At 39.2% G+C, this 23,134-nt stretch overlaps 1 protein-coding gene across 3 annotated transcripts in view; it reads left to right on the forward strand.

The window, feature by feature from the left end:
• Positions 1-23,134, forward strand: part of CTTNBP2 (cortactin binding protein 2) — a 187,298-nt gene that overhangs the window by 56,516 nt on the left and 107,648 nt on the right. For all 3 annotated transcript variants that reach the window (XR_007772047.1, XM_050936032.1, XM_050936034.1), the window contains exons 3-4: positions 7,395-7,619; positions 20,981-22,640. Coding sequence is in view for 2 of the 3 variants with exons in the window: in XM_050936032.1 (XP_050791989.1) it covers positions 7,395-7,619; positions 20,981-22,640 (1,885 nt within the window). In the remaining variant the exon portion in view is untranslated. The remainder of the gene's footprint in view (positions 1-7,394; positions 7,620-20,980; positions 22,641-23,134) is intronic.

Consider the following 23,134-nt stretch of genomic DNA (forward strand, 5'->3'; position numbering starts at 1 on the left):
TTCAATTCTGTAAATATAGATTGTAACACTATGACAAAGCTGTGGCAATGTTCTTAATGCTGTAAACAAATGGAAAGTATTTACCCTAATTGTTTTGCACAGGAATAATATATTTTGTTTACGAGTTAATCTAGTTATGATAATTAAAAAAATTACAATCTGTGAATTGTCTTCCTGTCTCAGAATCCTATTAAATCACTTAAATTATTTCAGAAAGAGTGTTTGCAGTTCTTTACCGTTAACATTAATAACTCATCTATATTAATACACATGAAAACTCTTTTGTTATCTCTGAATAATGAAATACCTCAGCCAGTGCCCTTCCAAAATAATATACGCCAACTTTAATAGTGGCTTCTATTACTCTGAAAGACTTGTTGGATAGGATTCTTTCCCAGAAGTATTTAAAAAAAAATAGATGTTTAGTTCTTTCACTTCTCTTTGCTGTAATCTCTTTCAAAGATTGGGATTTGCTTCAAAACAGCATAGGAGTGTTGATTTACAAGTTAAATTTTGATTTACTGGGTCCTCTGGAATTATTCAGATGGCAATTAAAGATGAATTGGAAAGCAGAGTCTCTGTGATTTGTGTATTGGTGCAGGTAAATGAAATAAGAGTGAAGCTGTACCATCTCTGCTGGCATCTCCAGCCTCTCAGCATAAACCTCTGTCTTTAAGAGATTGCATACAGCAGTATCCATCCCTCTGAGGACATCTGACCCCTCAGCATTCCCTGCAACTTTGTTATTCCTAGGATATATCTCCCAAGATTCTACCTCCTTCCTATGCTCTCACAGGATCTTTACTGGTAACCATGTGTGACAAATAGGGCAACTTCTTGCAGTATCTTTAGGAGACCATATTATATTAAGTGTATGAATGGTTTGTGTGTCATTGTGGGCTAGGGATTGTATGAGTAACCCAGGGACAACCTATGGCATGCGTGCCAAAGGCGGCACATAAGCTGATTTTCAGTGGTACTCACACTGCCCAGGTCCTGGCCACCAGTCCAGGGGGCTCTGCATTTTAATTTAATTTTAAATGAAGCTTCTTAAATATTTTAAAAACCTTATTTACTTTACCTACAACAATAGTTTGTTTATATATTATAGACTTATAGAAAGAGACCTTCTAAAAATGTTAAAATGTATTACTGGCATGCAAAACTGTAAATTAGAGTGAATAAATGGAGACTCAGCACACCATTTCTGAAAGGTTGCTGACCCCTGGTGTAACCTTTTGGTTAAAGAGCTATCTGCCTATTAAGCATGTGGGTTACATATGCACTCCGGGGGGTGGGGGGGTAGGGTTACCCCTACTCCTCCAGGAAGTGAAAACAGTAGGGTATGATTAAGACCACTTACTCAGATTGTAACACTTCTAGAGAGAGATCACTTCCTGGGGAGGCTTGCACATTCTTGGTCAAACTGCATTCTCCAGAGATCAAGAGATAAAGAAGGGGCTTTTGGATAAATAACCTGAGCTTAAATTGACTTGGAAGATTTGGTCAGATTCCTGATCTAAAGGCTGATGTGGACTTATAACCCAGTTGTGGAGTTGGAAGGACTGACCTGTATCAGAGCCCTATGTTGAAGTTGGGGGTGACCTCTGGTAATCTTTTTAGAGAAGCTGGTAGGCCTACCACAGTCTGTTGGCCTCAAAGATGACTGTACTCTGGCTTGCCTCCAGCGTACCCTCACAGGCCCTCCAGGTGCATGACCTTTCTTCTGGGAACATACAAATTACTGTATCAGATTAGACCAGTGATTCATCCTTGTCCAAATAGACAATTGTGGAACAAGTGGCCCATAAAGAAAGTTTCCTCCTCGTCCCATCAGTTGGTGGCTGGTATATATATTTGAAGTATGAGTGTTTATAGTTTAATTTATTATTTTAAGTCCTATAAAATGTAACTGGTTATTCTATTTACATAAATGTGTAATCCTGTTTTAAAGCCAACTAAGCTCTCAGCCTTAATGATATCTTATGGCAGTGTATTCCATAGGTTAGTACACTGTACGTTTTAAAAATTAAAAAAAAAATTTTATCGATTTTTAAATTTGTTTCCCTTTCAGTTTCATTGGATTTCCCCTTGTTCATATATTCTGAAGGAGGGTAAATAAGAGCATTTGATTTAACTTCTGTAGACCATTCGTCATTTTGCATAGCTATATGATATCCCTTCTTATTCTTTTTCTCTCTCAACTAAATAGCATCAACCTTTTCTATACCTCTTCCTATGGAACTCTTTTCATGTCTCTAACTACTTGCTTTGTCAATCTCTTGTCTCCTTCTCCTTCAATCTCTGTGTCTAGGTGTGAAAAGCTAGTGTGTGTGCAAAAGTACAGTTTACAGTTTATATGTTCCCATCTCATCCTTAAATATGGCAGTGTTTATAGCAAGGGCCCTCAGAAAACCATGTTTTCATGGAATGTGTGGAAAATATGACATTAGCCCAACCCTCTGATTTTCCCAACAGAAGGGAGGAGGAAGCTGGTATCTGTACATGGACATCTCATGCACAGTACGGCTCATGGCATGTGGTAGTGTCATGTCAGGGTAGCAGTTCTAAGCAGCAGCGGCACTGCCTCACATAAAACTGGCCACGAAGATCCCTCACCCCTTCCTCTCCGCAAATGCTTGTTTTACTCTGGTGAATGCAGACTTTTCTCTCCCTTTTTTCCTTTCTCCCACTCAGTGCCCATCCGCCCACCAAGCTGGCTCATATACTGCAGACTCAGGAGCCCTTTTGTACAGGGCAGTGCTGCCACCATTTGGAACATGAGGAGCTGTGGCCTCAGCAGGGAGGTGGAAGTGCTTGCTGGCTTTCTGGCTGCCGAGCCCTCAGCCAGAGTGCTGATGACTTTTCCACTGAGCGTGATACTGGTGCACGTGGATGCTTGCTTTTGCCTACCTGTTGCTGGAAAAATTGCAGCGTTTGGGGGTGATTTGGTGGCCAATGTGCAATTCAGCCTGCCCACTGAAGCAGTTGCTGCACATGTTCCAAGTACCTCGCCTAAAACTGATCACCAAGTCCACAGCAGGTGAGCCAGCATAGCAGGTGGGCAGGCATGGAGTGGGAGAAACGGAGTGACGGAGGAAAAAGTAGGAAGCCACCATATTAAATTGCAGCAGTTTGGGAGGGAAATGGGGAGAGGAGAGCTTGGCAGCCAGTTTTATGCAAAGGAATGCAGCGGTGACCTTTTGCTGACTGCATTGCATGCATATCCTGTGGAAATTGATATTTTACCCATTACACTGCTGCACATTTTTAAAACTTAATCTGCCATATTTTTTTTAGGGCCCTAGTCATAACCATATTTCCTATAGTGAAGGATGAGTTTTATAACTTCAGGTTTTAAATTATGCAATGAATTTAACAGTAGTATAATTGTATAGCAATAATCACAAATTAAAATTTGATATTTACAAATGTTTTAAATTAATTGTATAAGAAATTGATGATAACTTTGTACTAGCGCAGCCATCAAATATTGCAAATAATGCTGTAAGGAAGTAAGTATTCAAGTGACATTAGGACTGTACATTCTGCAAAAGACGAATGGCATAGAAGTCGACCTCTTGACATTGGCAACATTAGATTTTATGTATGACTTAAGGCTCACAGTATAGAGAGAGAACTAGAGATAGTAAAACTTTTATGATTTGTGCTTCCACGGGCATGAGAATCAGAGCCAAAATATAATTCATCTATTGATGCTCTTTGTACTCCTACTCACTAGCTTCTCCAACCTTTTTAAAGGTTGTGAATGGAGCAGTATTGAACATATTAGTACTGAACATATTAGTTTATTCAAGTAGCCCAGAACTCAACATTTTGGCTAAATTACTGTTGTAGATCTGAGGAATGTTTTATGCTGATGTTATACTGTCAACTTCTCTTCCATAGTGAGTCTATATTGACAGTGTAGTTGTTGGAAGCTGATCATCTCAAACAAATACACCATGACTAGTCAGCATTTAGTAAAATTCCATAGTTACCTTCAGTGCAAGACTTCCAGCTAGCACTTATTTCTTAGAATTTGGACCCTTATTTTGAAGGCAGTTTTTGGCAACTCAAGAATTTATTAGATACATTCTAATACATGGATGTTGGTGCAGTGGAGAATCTGTGTACAAGTCTGATACTTTCAGTGGGAGAAGTATATATTCTATGTATGACCAGTCTGTCTGTTTACATGTTATATTTTAACATGAAAATGTTTTATCATACTAGTCAAATAGAAGCTAAATGCTTCTTAAACTGCTAAAAATTTCAACTGTGTAAAGCTTAATATAAAAGTGTAGTTATAAATAGTGACCTTTCAATGCATAGTGGTATTTGTGCTGTCTGTACAATACAATGTATAGTGTGTAAGAGAGAGTATGCTCCAGAAGTGATTAAGGTTTCAGGATTTAGAAACACCAGGTGTCTCTGAGTCACAAAGCTGGACTTGTTCAGAAGCCAGCAAAAGCGATCCTTGTAATGAAAAAGAAAACACTTCTGCAGTAAAAGAGCTAATTAGCAATTTCTGGGGGTAATTGTTAAGGTAAAGTTACTGATTTAAGTCATCTTTCATTTTGATAAGAAAAAACGGCAATTATTAGCTTTTAAATATTGGCTGAAAATGGAACAATAGAATCTCACTCACTACAGTCTATAAAATGACAAATTGTATTTAATGTACTTTCTCCCTAACCCACATTTAACTTTTTCTAAATGCAGGGAAACAGATAATTTTTTGGAAGTGGACACAAGAACAAATGGATATAAACTGGACACTAGGAAGTTTAGACTTGAAATTAGACGAAGGTTTCTAACCATTAGAGGAGTGAAGTTCTGGAACAGCCTTCCAACGGGAGTAGTGGGGGCAAAAGCTACCACAGCTCGTTCGGGGTGGGTGTCTTTTTTTAATCACTGGGAGAACTCGTGTCTACACTGCCAACATCACAGCCTAGACAAACCCTTTGTGCCTATTTCTGTACATACCAGCTTTTTCAGGATAAGGTGGGCTACAAAATCCTTCAACATCTTTTCTCTAGATGGGCATGGGCTCCCACCTTTGCCTTTTATCATGCCATCTTTCACACATCCACATGTCCAATCCTGTGAAACCTCACTTCACAAATTCAATGGGAAAAGTTGCTGATAAAGGTCATTAGAGGTAGTCCACCCAAATTTCTGGTTTTGTTTGAGAGCCATGTGTGAATGGCTGCTGTTACTGCATTGTATTCAGGCCTAGGATGACCAGATGTCCTGATTTTATGGGGACAGTCCCAATATTTGGGGCTTTTTCTTATATAGGCTCCTATTACCCCCCCACACCCCACCCCCTGTCCCGATTTGTCACACTTGCTATCTGACATCCTCAGCTATGACTTAGCTAGCTTGAAATTGGAGGGACTATGCTGGGTCTCATTCAGCCCAAGACAAGTCTGCCCCTACAGCTTGCCTCAGGATTATTCATAGGCATATCTCAGGGTCTAGACTAAACACTATTGCTTGTGTTCAGTTTCTAGGGAGTTTTCCTGCCTTATCCCTCAATTCTGTAGTTATGCTTCCAGGGCATGAGATCAAATTTTACTATCCTCTGAAGTTTTTTTTCTTTGAACAGGCTAAATTTTTGAGTAATTTTATGGAGGGTTTTAAAATCTGTCCAACAGGCCATTGAGTGGTTAGACCTGATATGTGATGGGAGGTATTCTTCCTTCTTGCATTTTTTTGCAAACGGAACTTGTACCTTTTGGTGGCCTTTTTCCCATAGTTCTTTCCTCTTTAGACAAGGGATAGTAATTATTCTTCTTTAAAAATATCATAGTGATGGATTTTCACTTATTCGTCTTCTTCCCGTTGGAGTTTGGAGGTCGTTCGTTCTTTCGTTCATTCTTTCGTTCTTTCTAGTTTATTATTTGTGTTTTAGAGGCATGGTTTTCCAGTCAAGGTTTGTAGGTGATTGTATTAGTTTGTTTTGCTTTCTGCAAAATCTGAACATAATTGGAATGTCAAAGAGACAGCAGTTGGATGTCTGGGAGGCAGATAACCCCCGTTTGGGTAAGTTGATTAGCTCCTCTCACCGTTAGTGCTGCTCATATTTATAAAAAACCCCAACCAACCAAAGAAAACTTCACAACACCACACATGCACACCAAACAACCAACACCACCACTGCTTGTCTCCCACTAGGATTCAAGACTGAGAATTTTGTGGATGGTATTTTCAGAGCAGAGAATTGCAAGTCAGTATTAACTGTGGTCCTGTTTGCATAATATGTGAATATACTAAAAATACCTCTCCTGATATTGGCCTGAATTTTTGATTTGCATGTTGTGCATTTAGCTGCTTGGGCTCATGAGTAAATAATTACTTTTTGTTTTAACCAGCTTGAGACAATGAGAGTGTGAATTTTTTTATATAGCTTTCTGCAATTTTCTGTTCCATCAATAAAATACCCTACTGCATTCTATGAATATGATCACACATTTAAATAATAAAAGTGAGTGATTTTTCTGATCTTGTATATTTGTCCTAATACCAGATTTTGTGAAGAGTGAGAATTTGAGGAAATTTAAATGTTGTGGATGTATACTCCAATTTTTCTGATTTTTGGTTTAACTGATTATAGTGACAATCTGTCAAGCACATTGTTTTAAAAACTGAACATTTTTGTGCTTACAGCAATTACCTGAAACAGCAGTTTTCATGGCTCTTTAGGGTGTGTCTACACAGTGACTAAAAAGCCACGGCTGGCCTGTGCCAGCTGACTCAGGCTCGTGGGGCTCAGGCTGTGGGGCTGTTTCATTACTGTGTGGATTTCTGGGCTCGGGCTAGAGCCAGAGCTCTGAGACCCTCCAACCTGAACCCGGAAGTCTACACAGCAGTGAAATAGCCCCACAGCCTGAGCCCCACAAGCCAAAGTGGACTGGTGTGGACCAGCTGCAGGTTTTTCTTTGCTATGTAGACATACCCTGAGTGTCATTCTTTTTCATAAATTGAAATTTAAAAAATCATTCTACAATATCAAAATAAAGGTTTTGTTTTTTCCTTTTCCCTATTTTTCTTCTGTGCATGTCATCAGCTTTACAGGTCCTTCCTTCTATGGTTTTCCTGAAACCATTCCAGAGAATTTAAATTTCTGTAGTCAAATGGAGAAGATGACTTTGCTTGCTTACATGATACACTATTTGGATAAAATAAAAATAAGATAAAATCTCTGTGTGTAATGTATCTGACTACTTCTATTTAAATATAAATTATGAGTAAATGTGCTCATACAGAATATTTTTTTGCAACTGTAAATATTTATTGTCCTTCTCCTTTAGGTTTACAGCTGTTGTGTGTGTGGATGTAATCTGAAAAATCCATTAATTACTTTTGTTCATCTGTTTATATTTTAGGCACGCCGGAAGGAGGTTTTTATCCAGGAACGGTATGGCAGGTTTAATCTTAGTGACCCATTTCTGGCTCTGCAGAGAGACTATGAGGCAGGTGCTGGTAGTAAAGAAAAGAAGTCCATCTGTACCAACCCCCTCTCCATTTTAGAAGCTGTCATGTCTCACTGCAGAAAAATGCAAGAGAGAATGTCAGCTCAGTTGGCTGCTGCTGAAAACAGACAAAAGAAGGTATCACAGCTACTAACTTTTTAAGATTATTATCCACTTTAGTATTGTACAAACACTAAGATTCTAATTGCTGATGGTATTTTATGTGCAGATTGCTGTTCCATGAATTAAGGAGTGCCTATGAATGAAATGAGATTTAACTCTTACATACCCATGAACTTTTTATCTCTATAGTACTAACTGTGCTGGGTTAAAAGAAAGTACCACATTTGAACAGATTTATTTATTTATTTTTAATCCAACCCCGTTTAAGCCTAAAATAGCTGCTTTTACATAATTTCTGCTTTAACTAAACAGTATAAAGTACAGATATCATTTATTCATGTATGAGATGAGAATAGAATAACTATAAACCATGCAGCTCTGTTTTTAATACATTAGTAAAGAAATTTCTATTTTAAAAATGAAGTATATTTCTGATCCTTTGAAACATTAGGAATAAAGAGAGAACTATTTTGGAACCAACATAACAAAAAAGAATTGCTGTCATACTCAAAAAGAATCCTTTCCCATTTTGAACTTGTGTTGTCGATATGCAACTCTGGGTTCGTCTACACTGTGATAAAAGACCCATGGCACAGCTGTGGCTGGCCTGAGTCAGCTTACTTGGGGTCATGCAGCTCGGGCTGTGGGGCTATAACACTGCGGTGTAGATATTTGGGCTCGGGCTGGAGCACATGGTCTGGGACCCTTCTCCACAGGGCCTCAGAGCCCAGGCTCCAGCCTGAATACACTACATGTTTTTAGCCCTATGACCTGGGCCAGCTGTGGGTCTTTTATTGCAGTGTAGATATACTCTCTGACAGAATTTTCTGCTGCAGTGGCTCTGCTTTGTATATGAAGAAACATCTGATAACCCATTCTGAATAAATTCTGTTTGCTACCCTAAAAATCAAGTGTATGTCTAAGCTATATCATAGCTTTTGACAGTTTATTTTTCTGAGGTAACTGATGCATTAGATTCCAAGCTTGTCCACAAAGTTTTCTAGATCATCTTCCATTAATATCACTTTTTTTTTTCCGAATCCTGTTCTCCAGCATAATTTACATTTGGCTCTCCATTAGTTTTTCGTTAGGAAAATGACTGCTAGAAATGAGGAATGTAGAACCACATTTTAATGAATAATACTTGCATAAGAGATGTTTTTATTTCAAAAAGTTATGTAGCGAAAGGGTCTGGAGCTTCAGTATTCTTCTCTGTGAAATCCTTTGAATAAATTAGGCCAGATCTACACTAGAAATTTTTGCTGGTTATAGTAATGTTGGGTAGGGGGTGGAGCGGGTTAGATTTTTGGGTTTGTTTTTTTTGTGTGTGTGTTTTTGGCCACATTTTTATACTGGCAAAAACCCTAATGTAGACACATATATACCAGCATAAAGGTACTTTTCTCTATATCACTTATTTTACCTACAGGACTGGTATAAGCTATATTGACAAAAGCACTCTTTTTTTGATAGAATAAACTGTGTCTGCGTTAGGTATAACTAAACAAGCAGACCTGTTATAGTGCATGTAGACTGTATGTTCTTATATAGACTATGCCACTATATAAATCCATGGTATACCTATACACTGAATAGTATATGCAGTTCTTCTTCAAATAGATGTAGCAATGTATTTCATGTAGATGTGCGTGTGACCAGCGCATCAGCGCCAGAGAACTTTGCCTAGCAGGTCCTGAAGGGCCAGCACTCGCATTTTGTGGCCACAGCCCTTCCCCTGGCTATCTGAGGTGGTACCATCCCCACGCCCCCTCAGTTCCTTCTCACTGCCTGAGGCTGGAGTCAGAGCTCTGTGTAGTTTTCACCTCACAATTGCTTCTCACTGGCTGAGAGTTGTATAGTTTTATACAGTTGTATAGATAATACCCTTCTTAGTGTTAGTTTTAGTTAGGACCAGTTATGGACCAGTATATAGGCAGTCTGGCCTTGTAGTCAGAGCAGGAGTCAGGGCTAGTGGGTGGACCAGGCATCTGGGTTGGGGAGCTAAGCCCAGGGTGAGCACCAGAATCAACTACCAGTTAGCAGAGCCAGGGATCAAGGAAGAGTCAGAACCAGGAGTTAGAGCTGAGTTCAGATGCCAAATGCCAGAGCCAAGAGTCATGCCAGAGTCAGGGTCAGAAGTTAGAGGCTGGGATTGGAGCCAGGACTGGTCACTGAGGATTGGCAGCGATGCATAAGGACGGGGGAGAGGCAAGGATCAAGCACAGAGCAGGAGCACTATGGGAACAGGAGTGAAGGCAGGGGTAAGGCAGGAGCCACGAGGAGAACAGGAACAGGGTTGGGTGCAGGAGGCAGGCACAAGCAGGGCCCGATGCAGCCACACAGGAAACCACCTTGTTGCTCAGACCAACTTCCTTTTCCTCCTCTTAACTTAAATAGCATAGTTAGACCAATCGGTGGAGCTGGGTGATCTTCCAGTCAGAGGTCCCATGGGTTGTGCCTTGGCTGGGGCTATAGCCCTAGTAGCTTCTTAGCCCACCTGATTTCAGTAGTGTCCCCCCCCCAACCCCTCCCAAATTGAGAAATAGGCCTACCCTGTCTTTGGTCTTCCTCTTCTAATGTATTTGTAGAATGTTTTCCTGTTACACTATATGTCTTTAGCTAGTTTAATCTCATTTTGTGCCTTGGCCTTTCTAATTTTGTCCCTACATATGTGTGTTGTTTGTTTATATTCATCCTTTGTAATTTGACCTAATTTTCACTTTTAGTAGGACTCTTTGAGTTTCAGATTGTTGAAGATCTCTCAGTTAAGCCAGGGTGGTCTCTTGCCATACTTCCTACCTTTCCTACACAGTAGGATAGTTTGCTCTTGTGCCCTTAATAATGCCTCTTTGAAAAACTGCCAACTCTCTTGAACTGTGTTTCCCCTTAGACTTGCTTCCCATGGGAGCTTATCTACCAACTCCCCAAGTTTGCAAAAGTCTGCCTTCTTAAAATCAATTATCTTTATTGTGTTGTTTTCCCTCCTGTCATTCCTTAAAATCATGAACACTACCATTTCATGATCACTTTCACATAAGTTGCCTTCCTCTTTCCAATTCTCAACCAGTTTCTCCCTTTTTGTTAAAATCAAATCTAGAACAGCCATTCCCCTAGTAGTTTTCTCCACCTTCTGAAATAAAAAATAGTCTCCAATACATTCTTGTTGGATAATCTGTGCCATACTGTATTATTTTCCCTAACAGAAGTCTGGATAGTTGAAGTCCCCCATCACCACCAAGTCCTGTACTTTGGATGATATTGTTAGTTTTAAAAAAAAGCATCATCCACCTCTTCTTCCCGGTTAGATGGTCTATAGTAGATCCCCTGCCATGACATCACCCTGGCTTTTTATCTCTTTTATCCTTACCCAGAGACTTTCAACAGGTCTGTCTCTTATTTCCATCTCAACCTCAATTGAAATGTATACATTTTTAATAAATAAGGCAACACTTCCTGCCTTTTTTCACTGCCTGTCCTTTTTGAGCAGGCTATAGCCTTCTATATCAATATTCCAGTCATGTGTATTTGTGACAGGTTCGGTCACAGAGACCCCGTTGGGACTGTCACCTGATGTGCTGAATTTACCTCTGAAGCCCATTTTCCCTGCCTTGTTGAGCCAGACATGCTAGCCTGCTGCAACACAGACCCAGGGTCTGGTCCATGCCCCCAGATCTGCAGACTTTAACCAAAAACTGCTCAGCAGGTCACCTATCTCCAGCACCTAGACACCCAGTTCCCAATGGGATCCAAACCTCAAATGAATACGTTTGACTCTGCATAAAGCTTATACAGGGCAAACTCATAAATTGTCTGCCCTCTATAACACTGATAGAGAGAGATAGGTATTAATCACTTACTCTGGGTCTACTAATAAACAAAAGTGATTTTATTAAGTATAAAAAGTATGATTTAAGTGGTTTCAAGTAATAACAGACAGAACAAAGTCACCAAGCAAAATAAAGCAAAAATATGCAAGTCTAAGCCTAATACATTAAGAAACAGATTACAGGTAAATCTCACCCTCAGAGATGTTCCAATAAGCTTTTTTCACTTTATATTTATTTTTATTACCAATATTTGTACTGTAACCCCCCCCCAAAAAATAGCATTTTAGTTCACCTAATACAAGTACTGTAGTGCAATCTCTTTATCATGAAAGTTGAATTTACGAATGTAGAATTACGTATAAAAAAACCCCTGCACTCAAAAATAAAAGGAGAAACTTTAGAGCGTACAAGTCCACTGAGTCATAGTTCTACTTCTTGTTCAGCTAATAGCTCAGACAAACAAGTTTGTTTACATTTATGGAAGATGATGCTGCCTGCTTCATGTTACAATATCACCTGAAAGTGAAAACAGGCATTCACACGGCACTGTTGTAGCCAGCATCTCAAAATATTTACATACCAGATGCACTAAAGAGTCATCTGTCCCTTCATGATTTGACCACCATTCCAGAGGACATGCTTCTGCTCAATAATGCATGCATGGCAGGTTCTGCTCGATAATGTTCCAAGCACTATGGGCTGACGTACATTCATTTTCATCATCTGAGTTGGATGCCACCTACAGAAGGTTGATTTTCTTTTTTTCTTTTTTTTTGTGCTTCGGGTTCTGTAATTTCTGCATCAGACTGTTGCTCTTTTAAGACGTCTGAAAGCATGCTCCACACCTTGTCCCTCTCAGATTTTGGAAGGTACTTCAGATTCTTAAACCTTGGGTTGAGTGCTGTAGCTGTCTTTAGAAATCTCATATTGGTACCTTCTTTGTGTTTTGTCAGATCTACAATGAAAGTGTTCTTAAATCGACCAATGTGTGCTGGGTCGTCATCCAAGACTGCTATAACACAAAATATATGGCAGAATCTGGGTAAAACAGAGCAGGAAACATGCAATTCTCCCTCAAGGAGTTCAGTCACAAATTTAATTAACACATTATTTTTTTAACAAGTGTCATCAGCATGGAAGCATGTCCTCTGGAATGGTGGCCAAAGCATGAAGGGGCATAAGCATGTTTAGCATACCTAACACGTAAAAACCTTGTCATACCGGATACAACAGTGACATACGAACACCTGTTTTCACTTTCAGGTGACATTGTAAATAAGAAATGGTCAGCATTCCTGTGCGTAAATGTAAACAAACTTGTTTATCTTAGTAATTGGCTGAACAAGAATTAAGACTGAATGGACTTGTAGGCCCTAAAGTTTTACTTTGTTTTGTTTTTGAGTGCAGTTATGTAACAAAAAAATCTACAATTATAAGTTGCACTTTCAGGATAAAGATGTTGCACTACAATACTTGTATTAGGTGAATTGAAAAATACTATTTCTTTTATCATTTTCACAGTGCAAATATTTGTAATGAAAAATAATAATGTAGAGCGAGCACTGTACACTTTGTATTCTGTGTTGTAATTGAAATCAATATATTTGAAAATGTAGAAAAACATCCAAAACATTTAATAAATTTCAATTGATATTCTATTGTTCAACAGTGCGATTTAAAACTGTGATTAATTGCAATTAATTTTTAATTTTTTTAATCACGAGTTAACTCGGATTAATTGACAGCCATAGTATAATTCTATACTGTAGGCATATATTTGTCTTAAAATTTTATTCTAGGTAGCATGTGTGGTAGTATGTTTAACCCAGGTTACTAATTATATCCACTCCTGAAGGATTATGCATTGGTCAAGCTGAAATTTTCCATGTGTGCGCTAAGCCAGAGAGCAATTTTTGTTTTTCAAAAAGCTTTAAGTAACACAATTCAGGCACCTTTGAGGACAAAGAAAGTGGGAGAAATACACTTTTTATGAAAATCTCTTCCTACGGTTTTTTGCCAGATTTATTGCCTCATTGGTTTGGGTAGAAACTTGGAATTCCAAATAGCAGATGATCATTTTGAGAGGGATTTCATGTTACCATAGATGGAGGGAGGAAGTTCTACAAGATGAGGATAATTGATCTCTCTTTTATAGGGAAATAATTTTGATTTTCATATCAGTATATGTAGCTGTGGATTTTATTACTTGTTTAGAATACCCATCAAGATGGCATCCCTTTAAGTTTCCTTGAACAAGGATTCCCAGCCTGGAGGTTGCAGTTAGGTGTCACAACTTAAGCTAGTCAGAAATTTTCTGACAAAACTTAGTTTAGTCTGAAAATGCTGATTAGCTGGAGCAAAATGTTTTGTCGAATCTGTTGTAAATTCGACAAAACTCTAGCTAAAACACAGTGTTCCGAGGTTGACAACCCTGCAGCAGAGAGCCTTTCAGCTCCCGGAGACCCTGGCTCTAGCTGGGTCTCTTGGGGCTAATAGGTTTCCCCCTCCACTCTAGGGAACAATGCTTCCCTGCCATGTGGATTGCCCCAGAGCAGCAGACTCTTTGAGACAATCCTAAGATTTCTAGGCTCCCAACTCTGCTGCAGGGCCCTGGAAGTCCTAAATGCCCTGGCTCAGGCAGGGAGCCTAGAAGCCCTGAGACCCTCACCTCTGGCGAGGCGCCCATATCTGGCAAGATCCCTGTCTTATAGTGGCTGAGTGAAACTGACAAGAAAATCAATTTCCAAAATGAATTTTTTGGGGATCTCTGGTTTGCCAAAAAATATTTGGCAAGTTTTTGCTTTCATTCCAGATTAGAATAAAAGCAAATGTGGAAGTACAGAAACTTCTCCTGAACTGAAACTCCCAAGCTTTGCCTAGCTCTAGTTGGGACAAAGTGGGAAATGGGAGGGATGTTTCTGACTAGATTCTGGCTGAATGAGCTTCGGGAGGCTCCTGATATGGAAAAGAGTCAGGAAACACTGGTCTAGGAGCTATCTTGAACATAGGATAGTATGCATATTGAAATACAAACGCCCAGGATAAAGCTCTTGGCCTCTGATATAGATTCTTTTGTAAGAATTTTAAAAATTTTAGTCATATGCATAATTGAGCTTTTAATAGTTACTACACTTTAATAAATCTAAACATGCAGTCTTGGGGAAAACTCTTGGCCTTTTTGAAATCAATGGGAGTGTTCTATTGACTTCAATAGGGCCAGACTTTCACCCCCAGGTCTTAAAAGATATTTTCATAATTCTCCTTTCACAGTCAAACCATATAGTGTATCTTTGCTTGATCAGATAATTGATTGCATTTTTTAGCGACAGCAAGTATTCAAGTGTCGACAAGACAAAGGCATAGGTTCCTACTCAAAGAATCTTACACTCTAAGCAGAAAATGCATGCACAATGCAAAATGTGTCTCAAAAGATGGTTGTACAATTATGTGCAGTTGTTTTGTAATATAATGTGCAGTTGTTTTGTAATATAAAGGCTGGGTGACAGTATAACTCCTGATCTGAGGTAGCCTTAGTGGGATTCACAGAAGAATTAAGTTTAGCAGGTCCTGAAGGGGCAGCGCTCACATCTTTTGGCCACAACCCCTCCCCTGGGTATCTAGGGTGGTACTGTCCCCACCACCTCCGTTCTTTCTCACTGCCTGAGGCTGGAGTCAGAGCTCTGTGTGGCTTTCACCTCACAATTGCTTCTTGCTGGCTGAGAGTTGTATAGTTTTATATAGTTGTATAGCTAATACCCTTCTTAAGTTGATTGGTGCCGCAAGCCTGGGAGGTGGGAGAAGTGAAGCAGCCACGTCATGCTCGCGGAGGAGGCGGAGCAGGGGTGAGCTGGAGTGGGGAGTTCCCTTGCATGCCCCTCCCCTTACTTGCTGCAGGCGGCCCTCCCCGCACCCATGTGCCCCAGCTCCCTCCGCCTAAATGCAGGCGGCAACCAGGGCGGCCAAAGATCTGGCCACTGCAATTACTGCCGAAGAAAATGCTGCCGCCCAAATCGTAGTGCCGTCGGCGACCACCTAGGTCGCCTAATAGGTTGCACCGTCCCTGGCTGGTACTAGTGTCATATTTCATTCCTTTTTCAAGAGAATGCTGATGTCTGTCCATTAACAAAGTGTTTATTTGGGGGAGAGAATTTTATCAGGATGTAATATCTAAATACCTATCTGTTAACAGATAGCTAAAAGTTGGTTAGAGCATGAACTATGTAGACATTTCGAACCTTACACTGTTCAATGAAATCCTGCATTCTAAATGGGATCTGGCTATACTGTGTTACCTAACAAAGATGAAATGATGCAGTATTGTGTGCTGCAATGTCATCCCCTGAAAAATGTATCAAATTAATAACAATTTTATTGTGGGCTCAACAAAGCATTTTTGAAGAATTTCTTCTCCCCATTTCCTTCAATATTCCAAAAGATTCCAGGTTTATAGACTCATAGACTTTAAGGTCAGATGGGATCATCATGATCATCTAGTCTGACCTCCTGCACAATGCAGGCCACAGAATCTCATCATCCACTTCTATAACAAACCCCTAACCTATGTCTGAGTTATTGAAGTCCTCAAATTGTGGTTTGAAGACCTCAAGCTGCAGAGAATCCTCCAGCAAGTGACCTGTGCCCCATGCTGCAGAGGAAGGCGAAAAACCTCCAGGGCCTCTGCCAATCTGCTCTGGAGGAAAATTCCTCCTCGACCCCAAATATGGCGATCAGTTAAACCCTGAGCATGTGGGCAAGACTCACCAGCCAGCACCCAGGAAAGAATCCTCTGTAGTAACTCAGATCCCAACCCATCTAACATCCCATCACAGACCACTGGGCATACTTACCTGCTGATTATCAAAGATCAATTGCTAAATTAATTGCCAAAATTAGGCTCTCTCATCATACCATCCCCTCCATTTTATCTCAGAGATCAAACTCTTGAACTGAGTTCATTGGGCTAAAGTGTCAACCTACTGGCTTCAATGGGACTATCCATGTAACTGCTCACCAGTGTGAGTAAGTATCTGACTGTGTGGCCCAAGATAACTAAATCTGCATTTCAGAAGATTTGTAATCTTATGTAAAGCCTTAAATTTTTCACTCACTACAGAGTAGTGAAATTGTGATGCTTGTCCGACCTATAATAGTTACACTAAGGGATAGATTTTTTTTTAATGTTTCCCAAAAAGGAATTTAAATATTTGGTTGAATAAATCATAATTTTAGAAACAATTTTTAGATCTTAATTTGTATGATCATTTGGTTTTAGTCTCAGAGACATCCAAATTATATCAACCACCATTTTAAACAGTTCAGTAACCTGTAATTTAACTTAAATTAAATAAAATATTGTGTTCTTTAAAATGTATATACAGTACTGCTCTGGACATTGTCACTATAATCCTACCTTTTTATTTAGTATGAGCAGAGATAACTATTTAGTTGAAAATGAGACTTGAAAAATCAGCTTGCTGAGGGTGAGTTTGCAATTTTCCTGGCCGAGTGCCATCATCTTCTGGAGAACCAAAGCCTTAATTTTTTTAAAAAGCCAATCACTACATTACAGACAAGTGGTACCCACTTAAACTTTCCACATCTGGGGCAACTATGTAACATTCTTTAGGTGAAATACTCTACTCTCAACCCCTCCGCCCCTCAAAAATCCATCAGTTATGTACTTTCCTTCCAATAAATACACCAATTCCTTCCTGTTCCCCATCTCCCAAATCATCTGCTGGGAATGTTAATGAAATTATTCTTTGGGATGCACTTTAAGCTTACTTGATTTTCATTGTTCTGTATAAAACTGTGTTGGGGGGGAGGATCTTTAAGTGTATCTCCCACTTCTCCCTTAATGTCATTATGCAGAAGTGGGGAGCCCAACTGTCTATGCCTTTCAGTCTTTGCAGTCAGCTAGCATTAGTTTGATTTTAAAGATATATCTTCACAGGGAAACTGATTAGAGATTGATCTATTACTTCTTTTAACAAGGGGCTTGACAGACCTAATCCAGCTTATTAATGTTGTTCCCACAAAGAAGATGACAAACCTTTCAGATACAAGCCTTATATAAAGATATTTTACAATAGAACTAGGGAAGAAAGTGGAGTCCTTTCAGCCGAGAACAATATTTGGAAGCAGGACCAAAGCAAACACTTTTGAAACTTGGATGAAAGCATTCCTGTGCTGCAAGCTAAGAACTAATTTTAGCTTGATGTGTCAAATAATAGATGCTGCTAGTTGACAGCTCAGCATAATTAGATCAGGTGCATGACACCTGAAACCAAACTTTCTTCTTTATTTACATATGCTTTGACAAGTCATTATGATAAACATGCGTCATTTCAGCATTTTGATTCCTATGCATGACAATCTGATGTATTGCTGTATTAGCTGAGTAAAACTTGCTTTGTTCTTGGTGATACTACAGCTTGAATGTTAATGAGGACAATGCTGCATGCTTTATCTTATTCACAAGTTACTTATATATGAATTCATTGTATAAAAGCTATTATTAAAAGATGACTGTTTTCCTTTTTTCCCTGGATGTTAATTTGATCTGTGAGTTCCAGAGTGCCTATTGAAAGGTTCTGAGTTACTAGCAACTTCAGCTGTATTAGATTATTAGCTGTGTCTGTAACAACTGGAAAATAAGTTAATTTTATTTCAATTAACGTACAAAACCAACCTCCCTCTCAACATGCAGTAATACTCAGTGTAATCTATTGTCTTCAGCTGGGTTAACATATTATGGGTAGTCTGCAGAGGACTGAGCCACTTTCTCATTGATAAATAATCTAGAGTGTCAGACTCTGTCATATGTACCTTTTTCATGACTTTCTTCAGTCACACTAGCAACATTAGTACAGCTGTTGCTGGCGTGATTTGCCCATGAAGGTGCTAATTCCTTAGTGGTAAAATGGTAAACGGAATGACTTTTGCTGGACAAGAAGCATGGTTTTCTGCCTGTGGGTGACTGTAACTGAAGTCTCAGGGACAGTCCTAATTACAATCTGATAAATCAAGATAAATTAGTATTTGCTGGTGTACTGTCATTGACAAATGCTGCTGCTACTCTTCACTTAGCAGTGCCTTCGGATTTCCTATTATCCTTTTTATATTGCTACTGAATACTCTCTTGTTAATGAAGAGCAAACTAGTTTGGGCCAATGGACGTGGGCAGGATGGGTTGTGTGATGCTGGGTGTTGCTGTTAAATCATCATAGGGCTCCTGTCACTAGTAAATCTAGAGCTTTAGGTTTAGCCACTGCTGTCTGAGGACCTCTTTTGATATGGGAGAGAAAAATGAAACTTGTAATGTAAGAGCTTGGTTAGTCATAATGACTTTGTTTTAACTTGATCATCCTCATGATGATCAGGCACAGGAAGAAAATTTTACTGTATGTAAAACATCTATCACAGGTGTCAACATCTAGGGTGATAAGACATCCCAATACTAGGGGCTTTGTCTTTATATAGTACCCTATTATCACCACCCCTCCTCCAATCCATCCCAATTTTTCTGGTCCACCCTATCAACATCACATACACCCACTTCCCCCAAATATACTTTTTGCCCTCTTTCCTCCTCCCAACAAAGCAGAGGAAACATTTACAAGCACGAGAGCAACACTAATTAAAATGTTGGGGAGTTGAGACAACCGTATCATTTTACCAGCATTTCATGAAAATTACTCCTCCAAAAGGTTTACCTAATGTTCCTTCCCTTTTCAGAGTTCTCTGTTGTGTATCTGAACTGGACTTACCAAATGTGTAAAATGTAGCCTCCAAAAAATGAGCAACAGCAAGTAGAATCAAACTTCTGACCTGCAGCCCTTTTCCCTGTCCTGTTCCCCTCCTGATATGATGGAAGTTTCATTTCCACTAAGTATTAGATAACAGTGGAGGACTAAGGGAACTATCCTAAGAAAAATAGTATTTATTACCTTTGAAACAAAATAGTGGATAAGTCTAATTAAAATGAGAGAGAGAGAGAGAGGGAGAGAGAGCACACATGCAGGAATAAGAAAAATATTTCAGAAGCTGTCCAAGAAACTGTCAGTCTTCTACTGGAGGAGGACCTGGGATATCATTGAGTACCAGCAGTCATACTGTAATGAGTTTCTTTTGATAGCAACCAAGGCCAAAAAACCACTGACTTAAAGATGAACTGCTCCATATCCCATTACCAATTCTCTGGGCCATCTGGTTCCCCAGGTTACAGTTTACATGAAATATATTCACTGTACAGTATCTTCTTACAATTCTGAAATTAGTGTTATTTATCTAGTTTAACATAAAATCCTTTCCTACCTCTGTAGTAATCAGAAGTACTAAAGTGAAGCAGTTATTGCAAGTGAGCTCATTTAAAGTATATTGCTGTTTGCCCTGACCCTCTATAGATCAGCTGTTAATCCATCTGTGCAGCAAACTGTTAATTGCTGGAAAGTGAAAAATTCTAGTATGATGGAAGCAAGAAACAACTTTCTTACTGAAGTCAGAGTGAAGCTTGCAAGTTTGCAAGCACTAGACTTTTAGTTGCCTGTAAATATTTTTCCAGAATTAGTAAAAATATTAAACAAGTAAATGCTCTTCAAAAGTGTGATGTTTCTTGTTCTTTCTGTACATGTACAATAGGTAAGGTTAAGCTCTTAATATGTGGTGATAATGGTGGGGTGGGAGGGAGAAGCTTTCTGGCTGCGTAGGAAGATCATAGGGTCAAGTTAAAGAAATTATAAGGGTATTCAGAGAATGCAGAATTTTTAATTATTATTATTATTTTTAAGCCAGTCATGCAGATAAACAGCATAGAAAGAGGAGGCTGCAGCATGAGAAGTGCTAGTTAGCAATTTTTGTTTGATGTGTAGATGAGACTGATAGGTAAATACTGAAGTGGTTTAGATTGTATTGCTAGCCGTAGAGCTAGGTAACATTTTTTTCAGTGAATAGTGTATTTGCTGTATTTATATGGGTGACAGGGGATGGATCACTTGATGATTGTCTGTTCTGTTCATTCCCTCTGGGGCACCTGGCATTGGCCACTGTCAGAAGACAGGATACTGGGCTCTATGAACCTTTGGTCTGACCCAGTATGGCGGTTCTTATGTTGTTTAAAAAAAAAAGCAAAAAAGGGTGAAAACCATATGAAAATGAAACAAAATGAAAAATCATAAAATTTTGTTTTGTGTAACATAACATACTGGAAATTAAACAAAATCCTCTAACATTTAGTTTTGCTTTGGTTTTTTCGCTTTGGATGTTTTTTGAAACCGAAATCATTAATTTCCTCATTCATTTGAGTGAATAACTGAAGAAAATCAATTTTGGTTTTAAATTAATATTTTTCTAGATTTTTTTGATTTGGTCCTCAAACATTCCAACATTTTGTATCTCAACTTGTATCTAATGGTAGAATACTGGAATTTACTTAAGTAATACAGCATGTTCTTAAAAGATTGAAACAACAATGTCATGTTAATAACATACCATGTTGAAAAGCTGTATTTTGTATGTTAATGAGAATTTACCTATACATTTTTATTTCAGTTGGAAATGGAAAAGTCTCAGTTACAGATGTTTGAGCTGGAGCATAAGAAGTTGTCTGCTCGCCTTGAAGAAGAACGTGGCAAGAATAAACATGTAGTATTGATGCTAGTGAAAGAATGTAAACAGTTGTCCAGCAAACTTGTAGAGGAAGCCCAGAAACTGGAAGAAATAATGTCAAAATTTGAAGAAGAAAAAAAAAAGGCTAATGAATTGGAGGAATCTCTTGCAGCTGAGAAACAAAGGAGTACACAAATGGAAGCTCAAATGGAAAAACAGCTCTCTGAGTTTGACACAGAAAGGGAGCAACTGCGTGCCAAACTTAACAGAGAGGAAGCACATACTAGTGACCTCAAAGAAGAGAGAGATAAAATGAGAAAAATGATTGAGCAGTTAAAAAAAGAAAATGACAGTAAACCAAATCTTTCTCTCACTTGTAGAAATAAAGATAAAGGTTTTGTTTCAGTATCTGTTGGAACAGAAGTCCCAGCTTCAAGAACTATTGCCTGTCAGACAGATACAATGCCGACGGACATTAGCACTGAAAATGTTAGGAAGTTGCCTTTGACTGTGCCTTTAAAACCTTCAGCAGTGAACTCTCTGCTTTCTGGCAGCACAAAAACGAATGTATCCGCCAATGCAACATTTGTGAAACCAGTCATTGATAGGCACTCTTCCTGTAGTGAACTGATTGTCCCATCCACAACTCCTATTCTGACTCCAAGTCAAAACAGAATTGAGGAAAATGGACCAAGTACTGGCTCATCACCAGATTTAACAAATAGCACTTCCCCCTTTCCAAGTAATGCTGCCCTCTCTGTTTCTCCAGCATCAAGTATTGCATCTGAGAACTACTCACTAGCTTCGTCTATGCACAGTTTACAGTCACAATCTGCCAACACTACTGTGCATCCAGGCCTAAATCCTCGAGTCCAAGCAGCTAGATTTAGATTTCAAGCTAATGCGAATGATCAAGACCAAAATGGAAACACTACCCAAAGCCCTCCGTCAAGGGATGTCTCTCCCACTAGTCGTGACAACCTAGTTGCCAAACAGCTAGCTCGGAATACTGTCACCCAAGTCCTTTCAAGATTTACAAGTCCTCAAGGTGGTGCAACTTTGCGGCCTGGAATGTCACATTCAGTGGAAGTTGGCACCTATCCCCCAGTTGGTAGAATGGGTTTAAAGACTCCCAATGTATCAAGAATTGACAGAGGAAATCCTCCACCTATTCCTCCAAAAAAGCCAGGGCTTTCGCAAACTCCTTCTCCACCACACCCACAGCTTAAAGTTATTATGGATAGTAGTCGATCCTCTAATATAGGTGTAAAATTTGACAGCAAAACCATGATTTCACCTCCTTCCAGTTCATCACAAGGAATCAGGGTAATAAATGAGGAAATTATTTCTAAGTGCTCACCTCAGCTGCCACCAAAACCTACTATAGATATATCTATGGCATCTGCAGGCTGTGCCATACCAGCCATGGCCACATCTCAGGTGGGTGCCTGGCCTTCCCAATCCCCTGGACTGAACCAACCTGCATGTTCAGAAAGTTCCTTTGTCATTCCCAGCACCATTGCCTGTAGCTCCTTCATAAACCCTGTTAGTGCTTCATCCTGTAGACCATGTGATTCAGACAGCCTACTGGCAACAGCATCAGGTAAAGGGATTGATATACTTCAAACTACCTCCCTCTAAGAATGTTCTCTGTCTTTTTCTCTGGGTCTGTCATTTGCTTTATTTATCTTTTACAACTTTTTCTCTAAACTGGTATATCTTTCATTAAAGTGGAAATTTACGTATATATTATTTTTTCCAAGTTTCAGGGGTATGGGAATTTATCTTGCTTCATAATTTTTTTGCTTTTAATGATGATCACAAGTCAGTTTCCTTATAAGGAAGCCTTCGTTTTAGTGTATCCTTAATAAGGGAATGAAAATTGATGTTTTGAGCAGATTGGCTATTCTGAGAAGATTCTGGAGTAATGACATACTCCAGAAAAGGGAGATACCTTAATAATACTTTTGGCCTTCTGTAAGCATGAGGATATTCAAGCGCTACAAACATGAATTCATTTTGAGAATTGCCTATGTATAGTTTCTCTGATGGTATATGCTCCTCTAATGCCATTGAGTTTTGTGAACCTTCTAGAAA

Source organism: Gopherus flavomarginatus, chromosome 1 (assembly GCF_025201925.1).
Source record: "Gopherus flavomarginatus isolate rGopFla2 chromosome 1, rGopFla2.mat.asm, whole genome shotgun sequence".
Classification (NCBI taxonomy): Eukaryota; Metazoa; Chordata; order Testudines; family Testudinidae; genus Gopherus; species Gopherus flavomarginatus.